General features: G+C 32.5%; 1 protein-coding gene across 1 annotated transcript in view; it reads left to right on the forward strand.

Moving 5' to 3' along the window:
* Positions 1-11,786: 11,786 nt before the first annotated feature.
* LOC124363118 (protein yellow-like) overlaps positions 11,787-15,437 on the forward strand; it is a 28,462-nt gene continuing 24,811 nt past the window's right edge. Inside the window, exon 1 of the mRNA XM_046818250.1 lies at positions 11,787-11,937. Within this exon, the coding sequence (XP_046674206.1) occupies positions 11,886-11,937 (52 nt within the window). The 5' untranslated portion in view covers positions 11,787-11,885. The remainder of the gene's footprint in view (positions 11,938-15,437) is intronic.

Genomic DNA, 15,437 nt, shown 5'->3' on the forward strand with positions numbered 1-15,437 from the left:
GGTGTTGAGTTCAAAAGTGGTGTTGAGTTTAGCTCCAGTTCAATTGTGCACCTGATGAGGCATGGGAATGCCTCTTCTCCTAGATTACAGTATTTTTGTAGTCTAGAAGTCTCTAATGGCGAAACGACTTAACGAGTTTATTTTTAGCTTCTTCTTTTATGAATCTCTGTAGACGATCATGATTCCAGGTTCCAGGATTCAAGTCTGTGACATCTTCAGATTCCAAGCGCTGCCCTAAGGTAAGATGAACTTGGGCAAACTCAAAATTCACATTAAACCTAAACTTTTGACTTCTTGCACGTTTCCAGGTAGCTAGCTCATAATGTAAGGTATTAAAGGTTGACAATCAGCTTTATTTAGGTAACTATAATAATGTTCTGATTTTTTCGCAGTTTTTTTTGAGAAAACTTTCCTGGAAACGAGAAAAATAGAGATTTTTTTAGTATTGTATTTACGATCAGTCAGTGAGGATTCATCGTAATTTAAAGTAATTAAAGAATCTTGAGCAACCAGAAAATTGCCTAAAGGTGTCAATTGGAAGTAAACGAGGACTTAGCAAGTCCCATATGTTATGTTTATTTATTATTAACTAAGGAAATAACATTTTAATAAAATATAATTAAGCATATTACGAAAATTCCTTAAGGAAAAGAATTTACTAAACACTGTATAAATTAACCCAACAGAAAGCCTATTACACCACTTTTAGTGAGATTGTCAAGAAACGTATAAATAGAAATAGAAATGTACGAGTAGATTTAAAATCTAACAACTATGAAAATTTGTCTTTACGAATAATAAAAGCTTTGTTATACGTTTACATTTTTTTACTAAAACCTATCATAGCCAAAAATAAAATTATCCGTCCGATTGGACAATCTTTAGAAAAAGCTAAAAACTGGAATATGCAAGAGTTTTAACCTGTGCAGGCTTCAGAAGGAGTTGCGAACGCGTGGAATGCCTCCTCGCATACTCACTGTACACGTGCAGGCATTCCAGTATATTCCGTCTTAGGATAGCATGCAGGTGTGGCTTACATAGCAAAGTATGTAAATAGGTTTTTACATACCTTTAGTCAGCAATGAACAACAATATCGTTTGAATGTTGAGTTTAGATCCAGTTCACCTTCCTTTTATTGCACCGTCCGGTATCTGACGTTGTCGCAGTCAGATAGTCCTGGAATCCGGTTCGTCTGAAAAGGTCCAAAGACAGTCGGCGACGAAGAAGCTCAAAACGAACCTTTACATCCTTTTGACATCAAAATCACCTACAAATAGGTGAAGTTGCAGTCTCATTGTCTCATCAGGTGCACAATTGAGTGTACTACGATGACAATTCCAAAGCATGGTGGAGCAACCGAGTCTTCTACACATAACTGAGCTATGGCGAGAAGGGTTTATCGATTTTTAATGTTGAGCTTAGATCCTGTTCCTCTTCTTTTTATTTTGTTCAACAATATTCTGCACATGTACACGCGTTGGTAGTTTTTAATTTCTGACGACGCCCAGTGCTGATATATTTTAACGGTTATAATACTGCTTTGGCAACGATGTTGTAACATCAAAACGCACACTATTGTTTTTAGATTGCTGACTGAAGGTATTTAATACCCTATTTAAATACTTTTTATTGCAATTAAGGGGCTAAAACATAAGTTTAATTATATAGTATATCAATTTTTAGGCAATCCTTTTATATATAGGTGATTAAATATTAATATTTCATTTGTACCAAATATTTTCTTTATTTTTATAAGGTCTCAATCTCTCTTACGCAATATTCTCATATAAAGCTGTTTTCTAAGAGGACTTCCAAACATGTTCATTCACATTCCCTGGTGATATAATTCAAAAAATCCATAGCGATCTTCAAATTCGAGGTGTACGCCTCACTACGTGTCTATAAAGGCTTCGCTAAGGTTGCTTCGCTAACGCTCAGCCATTAAAGTTTTATACATACGTAATAAACAATTTTATCTATCTTGCAACACTCACTTAGACCATCAGACTAAGCGTAAACAGAGATTTTTCAAAATGAATAAAAAAACAGACTTTAGTTTAAACCGGAGAGTTTCGAAATCGCGTCTGCCGAATCAGTGTTGACTTCTCTAACCAAAGTCCAGAACTTCGTAAACCCTACACTTTCGTTAAATCCCAAAGTTTTGTAACGCCCCGACTTATCCCAGTTCTTGATCTAAAACCGATTACGATCGAGTATAAACTCTGGAGTTTAACTAAATCCCTAACTGCCGACCTGACCATTAGTGTTCATTTACTATTTAAAGGCTTACCAGCCGCTAAAAATTAAACTAAAGAAATGTAATGCAATTTGTTATCTAAATAATTAACTAATCATTGGAGGATTATTTCTGCAACATTTATTTTATTCAAACTTTAACAAAAATCTACCTATTTGTTATATTCACTTATTATTGTTTTAATGCTATTTTTCCTTATACTCTCTGAACTAGAAAATACTTGAACCAAACTAGGTGATCTAGTTATCTCTAGTAAAGATGAAACATTAAGAGCACCTCTTCAAGTAAATTACACAATATTCTGTAGTCTAGGTGTTTCTGATGTGGAAACTATGTAAAGAGATTATTTCGAGCTTCTTCGCCGCCGACTTTTTTGGGTGTCTACAAACGAACGTTTCTCCAGATTCTAGGAGTCAAGTCTGTGACAGCGTCAGATTCCAGACGCTGCACTAAGAGGAAGGTGAACTGGAACTAAACTCAACATTCACTTTAATCATCCCTTCGTCATCATAGCTACGTTGTGTTTTGTATGCCATTATATTTATTACAAGCATTATTGAACCAAGATTTTGGAGAATTTTTAAACAGTGTTTATAATATTGAAAATAAAGTGATAGGCTTAAATTAATTAAGAATTTAATATAACGTATTTAATATTCCGTATAAAGTTCACAACTTTCTACGCTATGTGCAACGTTCACAATAACATAAGTATTAAAATAACATAAATTACACCCAAATAATATAGTTATGTTGAACGTGACAAAATGTAATTTAATGCATAAATTGAATCATCTTATGTGAAAGAAGAATGCAGATGATGGTAGGCTTTTAGTGTACTATTGTCTCATAATATACGTGTTTATTCTTAGGAATTTTGGGATAGCTGTAATCCCTTCAAAAACCGAGATGCTTTAAATATTTTACAATTAAAAGTCTAATTATTTCTTTTACTCTGTAATTACAGCCCTCTTCCATTGAGACAGGAAAAACGAAAAGATATATATTTTATCATTCCGCGATATTTAAAATGATAATAGAATACATCAAGCCCACAGAAAAGAAGCTTAGTGTTAAGCTGTAAAATTATGCACTACGGACATAACACGTAAATAGTGTAAATGACATATTTATTCAATTAATACCTAAAAACATATCTTCAAATATTAATTTATAGTAAAGATACCATTATCTTAGATCGTTATTTATTTTAAAACCTTTTAACTCGTAAAGTATAATTTATAAAAAAAGAAATTAAGTAAAAAGAAAAGATATCCAAAGATGTTTTTTGGGATTTTAATATTTTAAGAGTATCGATTAAATAAATTAATATTCATAACATTGGCCATGTTTCTTTGGGCCTGGTTACAAAGGTGTCCAAATTTACTACCTTCAACATCAAACACATTTATTGAAGTAACCAAAAATAAATTTTCTATTTTTTAGGGAAATTGTCTTAAAGGAATATGATGTTGAAATTTACTAAAAATAACTCAACCAAAGCCAATAGTACCAGTTTATTATTGTACAACTACAATATACTATGTACCTTATTACAAATTCATGATAATATAATTTGTTCATTTTTTACTATTACTCGACTCTAAACAACTTATTGCATAACAACAAGAACAGTTAAAAAATACGGAGGCACTTGCTCAGAGAACAACCATTTTTAGTTCGGGGAGTAAATGAGAAAATACCGCATTCCTCACACACGCAATGCACTTTCTTCAGAGTTCGTTACACGTCATAGTACAGTGGACGGGTTTCTGTTTACATGGTATGAATAGGAAGTCTGTTTAGTATTAGTTGCAAGTTATTTGGAAATTATTTCTACTATTCATTCAGCGTGAGGACAACAAACAAAACCATGGATATATAAAAATTAACTACCCTCATTAAAATTGAAACTGTCAGTTACTATCCATCCTCGGCAAAAGAGCCTTAATAAAGACACAAAACAATACCATCGATATAAGAATTACAGAGTATCCACCTTATTAAAATAGAAACTGTCAGTTACTATCCATCCTTACTGTACATTGTACATCGGGACAAAGGCTATCAAAGAAGGCACAACACAACACCATTGATATAAGAATTACAGAGTAGCCACCTTATTAAAATAGAAACTGTCACTTACTATCCATCCTTACTGTACATTGTACATCGGGACAAAGGCTATCAAAGAATGCACAATACAACACCATTGATATAAGAATTACAGAGTAGCCACCTTATTAAAATAGAAACTGTCACTTACTATCCATCCTTACTGTACATTGTACATCGGGACAAAGGCTATCAAAGAAGGCACAACACAACACCATTGATATAAGAATTACAGAGTAGCCACCTTATTAAAATAGAAACTGTCAGTTACTATCCATCCTTACTGTACATTGTACATCGGGACAAGGCTATCAAAGAAGGCACAACACAACACCATTGATATAAGAATTACAGAGTGGCCACCTTATTAAATAGAAACTGTCACTTACTATCCATCCTTACTGTACATTGTACATCGGGACAAAGGCTATCAAAGAAGGCACAACACAACACCATTGATATAAGAATTACAGAGTAGCCACCTTATTAAATAGAAACTGTCAGTTACTATCCATCCTTACTGTACATTGTACATCGGGACAAAGGCTATCAAAGAAGGCACAACACAACACCATTGATATAAGAATTACAGAGTAGCCACCTTATTAAAATAGAAACTGTCAGTTACTATCCATCCTTACTGTACATTGCACATCGGGACAAAGGCTATCAAAGAAGGCAGAACACAACACCATTGATATAAGAATTACAGAGTGGCCACCTTATTAAATAGAAACTGTAACTTACTATCCATCCTTACTGTACATTGTACATCGGGACAAAGGCTATCAAAGAAGGCAGAACACAACACCATTGATATAAGAATTACAGTAGCCACCTTATTAAATAGAAACTGTCACTTACTATCCATCCTTACTGTACATTGTACATCGGGACAAAGGCTATCAAAGAAGGCACAACACAACACCATTGATATAAGAATTACAGAGTAGCCACCTTATTAAATAGAAACTGTCAGTTACTATCCATCCTTACTGTACATTGTACATCGGGACAAAGGCTATCAAAGAAGGCACAACACAACACCATTGATATAAGAATTACACAGTAGCCACCTTATTAAAATAGAAACTGTCAGTTACTATCCATCCTTTCTGTATATTGTACATCGGTAAAAAGGCTATGAAATAAAAAACAAAACAACACCATCGATAAAACAATTACAGGATAATTAATTCAATGCAATTGAAACAGTTTTTACATAACATTGCGGTATACTGTAGATTGGAGAAAGGTTTCTATTAGAGTAAATGCAATTTATGAGAGGTTTGACAAAACTAGTTAATTAAGTTTTACGTCCCTAGTCCGTTTTAATCTCCAGCCGGATATAATGTTGGATAAAGATTTATATAAAACTATACATCAAATATTCCGTAACTCCTTATTATATTTCAAATTGCCGTATTCTCAAAAGCTTTACTATCTTTTTTTGGAATTTTATTTTCATACTAATACATTTTAATGTTTAATAATTTGTAATAATAATGAAAATTAAAATATGCATACCATTTTAACAACTACTGATAATTCTGGACTTTTTCCCCAGTTGTGATCTTTATTTATTTAAATGTATTAGAATAAAAATTATATTATATTGTTTTTATTGCGGTTCTTATAAATAATTACTATTCTGCGGTTCACAATCTGGATCCTCGTGAAGCCTAATGGCGAAATTTTCAAAATTTTATATTTTAACACTCTAGAACACGTATGTAGTTTGATTTTCGCTGCAATTTGCATAAATTTTTATTTTGTAAATAGAGAGGGATGGTAGCCTTGTTATCGAAGGAAGCGTAAAGAAACCTGACACAGCGATTTTATCCTTCGATCCCAAGGTGAAGCTCCGATTTCAATTAAAAATAACAGAGACGGTGAAGATGTGAAGGAGAGGTTGAAGTAGTGAATGCTGGGGCTTTTCTCAATCAACCGATCTAATTCAAATTTGGATTTTGTGCTCAAGAAATCGTGCGCCATCAAAACACGCACCCTTACACTCCAATTTACTATTATAATAGTATTAAAGTTATTTTAAAAATAACTTCACATTTAAATCAGTTAATCCGACAACCGACAACTTCAAGAAAAACTGCAATATTTATTAATTTTTGTAATGTTTTGAATGGTTTACATTTTTAAAACATAAATTATAATGTACTATACTTTTAAAACGATTCCCATACCGTACTTTATCTTCCTGAAAGTACGGTACTTTGGTATTATCTGGAGGCCACTCCGTTCCTATCTACTTTAACTATTAGGCTATATAACTAAGTACATACATACGCACGTATTATAAATATAAAAAGTTCGTGTTAAAATTTAAGGGCGTTCACGTGGTTTGAGCTTGAATTTAGGTACTAACTCGAGGGTTTTTTATCTTTTCCCGCCAGAAGTGCAGGGTGACGTCGATGGTGCTCACGTCACGCACTTTTGGCGGGAAAAAGAAAAACACTCCTCGAAATAGTACGAAAATTCAAGCTCAGATCACGTGAGTGAGCGCTCGTAAAGGTAAACTTTAACTCTGGTACTACTAGTAACATAATTATGATAACGTAATCTAAACCTATTTGTATCGCGTGGTAGGGAACGAGTGACCTATTAGAATATTCAATTTAAAAGTAGTACAGTCAAATAAAAATTAAATAGTTAGCATTATAACATTTTCCCACGGGAGAAACCAACACAAACATAATACATCCTGTTGGTCCCGGAAACTTGAAATTAAACACAGCTTGTGTCAAACCGCAAATTATTGACCTTTCCGACCAAGCCGTCTACCGAAACGTTCTGAGCTGACCGTTCGTGACTCCGCAAACCAGAGGCTATTATGTACCCATGGAATTGAAGATTTTAAGAACCAACTCAATCTTCAATTGACGCAATACGTTTTCTACGTTTATTTACACTATACAAAGTAATTTTTGTTTTACTTCATTTATCAGAATAGACTACATACAGCTACACAGACATATTTGACTTTGAAGACAACCATTAGATCTAGATGACATTGAAAAAATGATTATGTTCATGCCAATTCTCAGTGCTTAAACGTGAATCTGTAAAGCAGATTCTACAACAATCGATTAGCATACGGTGTTAGTACCTATGTCTTTCAAGTATTTTGGAACAATACATAACGTACAATACATATGTTTAAAAATTTCTAGTTTAAGATGTCTGTAGTAAAATAAAACTTCTCATCAAAAAGAGAGGATGGATAAATAGCCCTTCCGACTCAGTAGAAGAAGTAAGTAGATTTTGTGGCAGCTGAAATATTAATATAGGGTTTATTTCAGAACTGCAGGTTACTAACTACATTTGAACAAACTCATTTTTTCTGTAGGGCCATAGAAACGGAGATGTGAATGTTTATTTTAATGGTCGCCATCATATTGGAACGAATAGTGAACGAAACTGGCAAATGAACTTAGCCGGTTTTTGCTATCGGATAATTCTTATCGATTGTACATGTAATCGATTTGTCGAATACCGTTTAAGATACAAAAATATTGGTTATAACAAAATGTTTAAGAAATTGTATACGGATTCCAAAGCAAATTTTACTTTTTCTTTTTGTTTATAAATAATTTGTAATACTTCTTCCACCAGTTTACGGAATAAAAAATTTACTTATCGCATCTATACGTATACAGAGTGTCCCACGAGTAACTCAACAAACTTCTCAGGTGGTTTCCTCTCATTAAAATAAAGAAAAAATTAATATTTCCGGAACATATATCCGGAAACGCTTTGTTAGCGAACTACGGCTAGCGAAGGATTTCGCCTGATTTTCTAGGAAAGGACGGAAATAAAACGAAACTGATGTTTTTATGGCATAATAATTATAGTTGTTAAATTTATTGCATTTTATGTAAAATGAGCTGACAAATTGAATAAAATACGCCCCCGACCAGTTAGACCACCCATATTTGAAATATTAGACAAAATATGCAAAATTCGGTTTTGAAAAATATTATTTTTAGATTTGAAGTACATTAATTTCATCAAATGTAATAATCACGCTAACTTTTTAATAAACGCTTTTATAGAATTTAATTCCGAAAATGATAATATAAAATAGGCCAATAATACACAAACAAAAAGTTTAAAAATTCATGCTTAATTAGATCAACAGGAAAAATAAGACAGAAAATGCAATATGTGTTTATTACATGTATGTGGGAAGTTTGTAATTGGGAGTGATTTTGTGCTCTGATGTCATGTTGGTTGAAATTGTGCAAAAATAGCAAGTACATGATAATAATTGCAACAGGCCAATTTTGTATACATCTACCTAAAATAGGAAAATAGAGTTGTTATGTTTAGTAATTTAAAAGCCAGCAGTCAGGGTAACCACTTTACATAATTACGAGACCCTCCACGAATCTCTTGTCCGAGCAAGATTTGCGTGTGTTCCAAGACCAAGACCTAGTTGGAGTGGTAAATACGACCGGTAATTTACCGAGGGCAGTTCTTTAAAACCTTTAGAGTGGAGATTCAGATTACTAATAGAGTTACAAGAACAGCAACAGTTCACAGTGTCCACTTAATTAATATTGGGTTGGTGTTGGAATGATGAAGGGGCCAACAATGCAAATATTCATCTTACATTCGGTAAAGAATCTTCCAAGACATCACTCCTTCAAAAAGCATTCATAGATGGAATATCTTATGCACTGTAGCATATTTTTTCATTCACTCTGTTATAGTTTATAAAAGGTTTAACACAACGTTTCGAGGATTGGAATCTATCCTCTTCGTCAGGTGGGGAATTCTCGGTACGGACCCGGAACCAGTAAACAAATCAGTGAACTTGAAAACTTGCTCCTCATATCAAATAAGCATTCCAACCATCTGACCGTTTTACACAAATGTAGAGATGAAAATTTAATGCCTAATGGTTTCTCTCTGAAAACGCCTTTTTACAGCAAGAAAGCCAGCAAAATAATTGCATATGCGTCTAAATCCTTACTTAAAGAAATAATTGCTCATTATCACTGGGAAAAAAACATCCTCCTAACTAGTCCTCGCTCTTGTGATTTATGCTCGGAACTAGCATCCTGTGCAGTGGCGGCAACGCCTGGATTGGACTACAACCAGCTTTTGTTTATGTTTGAACCCTTTTCTTTCCTTTGTTTACTTCATTCTTTTTGTGTGTGTGTGTGTGTGTGTGTGTGTGTGTGTGTGTGTGTGTGTGTGTGTGTGTGTGTGTGTGTGTGTGTGTGTGTGTGTGTTTTGTGTACCTTCCCTCACCTGACGAAGAGGATAGATTCCAATCTTCGAAACGTTGTGTTATACCTTTTATAACCTATGACGATGACAAACGTCCGAAATCATGTTATCCTTTCAACCTTCCGTCATCAATAACAAACTTTAAACAAAGAATTCACTCTGTGTTCTGTTTAAAGAACTTCTGACAAATACTAGGTATATTACCTTGATGGTGAATATGTCAACTTGGTCTACTGGTTTTACATAGTTGTAATAAACATATTAGGAATTCTGTAAAACCCTTCGTCATCTTTCATTTACAGCTAATGATTTTAATTAGGATTCCCTCAAGAGCTTTTCAATCTGCTTGATTGATTCTTCCTAAGCAAAATTAAACATTTTGTTGAAAGGTGCTCAAAAGGAATCTACAGAAAAAAACGCAAATGGTTGGATTCAGAAAATCGTCTCACTGAAACCGAACTCAACAATCCCTTCGTGGAGAGTTCAATTGCCCTAATCCAAGAGGACAAAATTACACAAGCCAGACATAATGATGTGGATCTTGTTGCAGCCAACCATGTAACAGTATAACCAACCTACACTTAAAATGCAGACATTGGAAAGTCATTATGTCGTCTCGTGAGCGCCAGACACTGAGGACGTTATGTAATGGATGCTACAAAAGGAAAAACCGCTAGGTCCACATGAAATACCTGAGCTGTTTGGGAAAGCCTGCCAAGTTTTCTAAGTGATGACATTGTTTCTGTGAATTTGTAATTTGGCCTTGGAACAGATTTTTTACTCAAAAGATTTTGGATCCTCTAATTTGGAGTAAGTGGACAGTGAAACCCTCCGAATACGCAAAACAGGAAGTATGTCACAATACTTGCTCTCTGAAGGTTACCAACCTGATAATTTAGAAAACACTTCCCAGAGCTCCTAAATACACGATGCCCCTAAAAAGTATGCTTGCACAGACAACTTTACTATAATTACATTATCATTCTATAAACTATAAAAATCTAATATTATTCTCTAAACTAATAAAAATGAAACTAAGCAAAAAGCGATGAAAGGAAATTGATACAACGTGATGATTAAAAAGTAAGTAATTGTCGAAAACAAGAATATATAAAATATGCGACGGGAGTCAGGTGAAGTCAAAGGAAAAACATCAAGAAAAGTACCAATAAATACACAATTTTCTGAGCAATCAACCCCCTAAAACTCGAAAAGGGGCCAGACGATAGATTCCGAGAATCAGAAATACAAAAAGTCTATAAGCAGAGTCTTCGAAACAGAAAGATCCTTACCTAACCAGCAATCGACCAATTTCAAACTTTCCTGCACTCATTAAAGTTTTTGAAAAAACTTTGTTTAAATAGATTGTTTAGCTTTGTGAAATGATTCAATATACTCGTATTTTACAATATAATACATATATAGTTTACTCAATAAATAGTCTTATGGATCTTGAGTTCCAGAGGAGTGTATATTGTTGTATTAATAAAAGTTACATTACTGACTTATACAGTAAAATTGTAAAACAAATTGTCTAATGCAATAAAGATTTTTTTTAATTTAAATTTAAATGAACAAACACCGACTGGGTTAGAATAATATAAAGATGAACACGGTATGTATATTTTTTGTGTCTCTAAACGTACCAAAGAGGCCCCATAACGAGTGTGTTACTGCTGGAAAGGAACATTACATGTGTGATAAATATAAATTTATAATTTCTAAATATATTTTTAGGAATTTTAAAACGTCCTTCAATAGGTGTATTCACTTGCTGGAACAAACATTTGCAGTTGTTAAATCAACTTAAGTTTTAGATCGTTTGTTTTGTTTATTTACAACGGTTACGGTTTATTTAATTCGCGTTTCAGGATATTTCAATCCTGGAAAGGGTATTCAAAGGGAAATAAAAAGGTGGTAACCCGTTATACCATATTTTTCTATTGGTAACAGTACCTTTCATCTGTGACCTGAATATTGCTCACCACCTTGGCCTGTGCCTTCCAATTTTCCCTAAGATGTCCTTGATCCTGACCAAAGCACGTTTTTGTTGCTAGAATTCCTTACTTTAATTACTTTAAAAGCACTAGTGCGCTACGATATTCACGTTAAAGCTGTTCGGTTGACCTAATGAACGCCACTGTTTAGGCCACTGCCAAGTAAATCCCCTTTCCAGAGGCGTAGAGCAAGTTGGTAGAAGCGAGCTGAAGACAGCTCCGTATATAAGTGGCGGGGCAGTCGCTGTTCGGTTAGTCAGTGATGGATATCTCACGATTGTGTACGCCGCTCTGGCTCGTGCTCACTCTAGCAGGTAATCTAATTACCAAGCAGGTTCATTAATTTACTAATAATCATTCCTTAGTCGTTTCGTTTACCACCTCAATATAATTCAAACTTGTGATTTTAATTTATCCATTTTAGATCGCTGTTTCAGTAATATTCAGATGGAAACCATTTTAATAAATTCTTTATAAACATCCAAAAAAAGAAAACTTGAAAATAATGTCCTCATTGATTAAATGTTGTTTACTAAACAACATATATATATATCGGATACCTAATTTCTTAGACTTGTTATATTGTTGATTTCAGAGTGTGCGCTGTACTATTTTACCGCATGACGAGACTTTTATTTATTTTTCAACATTAAACTTGTACATTTTAGATTATAGGAGCCTAAATGAATCCTTTAAAAATATATCCTCCGGGTTTTAAATGGATCAACCGGGTTTCCCACATTCTTTTATCGTAACCCAACTCGTTTATTTCAATTTTAAAATTAAAAACTAATATTTTACATTTTTTGTAAGAAAAAACAGGCATTAAATAGTCTTTAATTGTTCAAATAATTAATTTATATATATATATATATATATATATATATATATATATATATATCTTATATATATAAAAATCTTGAGTCACGATGTATGTTGCCAATAAACTCCAAAAACGACTGAACCAATTTCAATCAAATTTCACATGTATCCGTAATTTAGTCTAACTTAGAAGATAGGATAGTTATTATCTGAATTATTCGCTTATGTCGTGAATATAAACGAATAAAATGAAGAAAAGTTTTCAAAGCGCCTGCACATTATAACCTGCAATTACGAGATAGATACGTATATTAAACAGTGAAACACTATTTGAAGGCGCTAAGTTATGATGTATAATTGTCTAAACTAAATTTTTGGTTGAACTTAAAGGTTGAGTGGTAGACCACTTTGTAATAAAATACATTATGCATGTACAATACATTTTTGACATATTTTCTTGATCGTGACATCAAGGTAAAATCTACATCGGGGTTGGAAATATAATTTACTTCAACCAGAAATGCTCATACGCGGGCAAAACTTACGAAAAGCGTGCGAAGCCGCGGGAAACAGCTAGTATATATATATGTAAAATACAATATCTGTACATTGTATTCAAGTATTAATCAATTATAAAGGAAATTAGCTAAAATCAAAGTTATGCATATACTGTTAAATGTGTTTAACCACTGGAAGCATTTGCTGTGTGAAAAATATTTGTGCCATTCATCCTGTATGTAAATCGACTTTACTAACTTTGAATAGTACGCTGCAGAACACGTTTTTCAACAGACATTGACATTTCTTTTGAAGCTTGAAATATGTACAGTTACTGTAAATGTATTAATTTAATGATCACACCATTTCTGGTGGTTTCTTGACACTTAGATTCAATTCAAATTTAAATAATTATGGATTTTAAAAAAAACTAATGTTTTTTTAGTATTAATTTGTTTTCAATCACAGTATTTTAATTTCGTATCGTAGCACGAGTGATAAATTAAAAATAGCTTTGAATTATTCATTTTGTCTAAGTGAATACTATTCAATCTAATAAATCACTTATCAAACGTTTATCTAATCACTTTAAAACATTCGTATTGTATTGTAATCTTCGGTCTTAGGGCTTCGCCCAATCGATTTATGAATTTGTCCCCTCCGCTATCATTCCGTTAGCTGCATGAAGTAATTAATTGACGTTTAGTACTGGTTGTAACTTGTTTAATTACGTAGTGTTATTTATTGGTATGTCATAATTTTAGCGACAGTCTAAATAGTCCACTTTACGAAGTGCGAGGATTCTTGACACACTCACGAATTGAGAATAGAATTTTAATTAAGTGGTAGTATTGCTAGTAATTTAGATCTGATTTCGAAATTCCTCAATATTTTCCAAATTGAGAAAATCGATTCACCCCTATGGCGTTTAAAATTTTGATTGGATTTATTGTACTCCAGTATTAGGGCTTCGTTCCAATAGTATTTAGATTCTGTTGCGTTCTCCAATCCTTAGAGCTTCTTCCCTATGGTGTTGGAATTCAAAAAAGTTTCGTTTTTTTCTCCTGTATTAGAGCTTTAATTCACCTATATGGATTTTACTAATTATGATTAGCTGTGATAGTTTATGGTAATTTTTTGCATTTTTTTCAATCACAGTATCTTAATTTCGTATTTTATTATGAAATGAATTCAGGTATCGCGAGTAATAAATTAAAAGTAATTTTAAATTATTAATTTTGTTAGAATAGTATTCGTTTCTTAGTTTCCAGAAATTGAGTACTTAGACAAAATTAATAACGATAGTATAATTAATAACGATTTGCTAGCAAATAAAACTTAGGTCAAAGGATTACATAAAAAAGATCTCTTAAGATTTGAATTTAAAATCATCTAATAACACTTTGCCAGTAAATAAAAGACATAGAGGTAAAAAAAGGCCATATCAGAATATTTTTAATATAAATTAATCTCTTTGAAAGAATATGAAACTTAAATCGAAAGGGTTTTACAAATGTCTTAAAAATTCGCTTGAACGGTCTGGTTTATTCATTTACCAAATACTGAGTGCGTAGTGAGTTTAGTTGCAGTTTTTATTCAGAGTAGTGTGTACACTTTTAATAATTTAGTTTCTTGGATATTTAAAATATAAGTTTTCAATTGAGAATATCATAAATCGCTAAAAAAGCTCAGTTACGTGTGGAGCTGTTATTTCTTGTAGAGTGGCCCGATTTCAATTATTTAAGTGTATTTTTTATTGACTAAGACCTTTTAAAAATGATATGTTACAAGGCTGTAAGTACTATTTAAAATTTTGATTTACGCCCCACCCCCACCCCCTTTTACCTGAGGGTCAAAGATTTAGAAATTATCATTATTAGTGTGGCCCTTTGTATCTAGTAAGTATCGCAAACATATTTCACACTCTAAAATACCAAAAAAGTTTAAGGATGGTGCAACTTACTTTTCAATCACCCTATATATTATGAATTTACTTTATAACACAATATGTTTTTAAAAAGTAAGATGAATTCAACATAATAATGCTTATAAAGTATAGTGCCTAAATCACAAGAGAAAGTATTATAAAGTTAATATTATGTTTTTTCGATAATTACGAGAACTAAGCAGTTTTTATAGTGGTTTGATGAGTTTGGTAAATTTATTATACATCTAAAAATAAATTAGGTTCTTATTGAGAACCTAACAAATAAAATATTTTCATTATTAGAGGCTCAAATATATAAAATTATTTATCTGTTTCAAAAAAGTTGTATTTTTTACTTTCAGTTTTAATAATCTTTTTTAACGTATACATATCGTCATATTTTAAAGAAAAACTGCCTCAAACTATTTTTTATTATATTACAATCTGTTAGGAAACTATATGTAAAGATTATTTTCTCTTTTGTTTATTTTTTCATGTCTCAAATATTAAATGACATGACGTTAAAAGTCTTTAAAGCAGATTGAATTATTTGTTCAAGAGTTCGAT

The sequence above is a fragment of the Homalodisca vitripennis genome, chromosome 5 (assembly GCF_021130785.1).
Source record: "Homalodisca vitripennis isolate AUS2020 chromosome 5, UT_GWSS_2.1, whole genome shotgun sequence".
Taxonomy (NCBI): Eukaryota; Metazoa; Arthropoda; class Insecta; order Hemiptera; family Cicadellidae; genus Homalodisca; species Homalodisca vitripennis.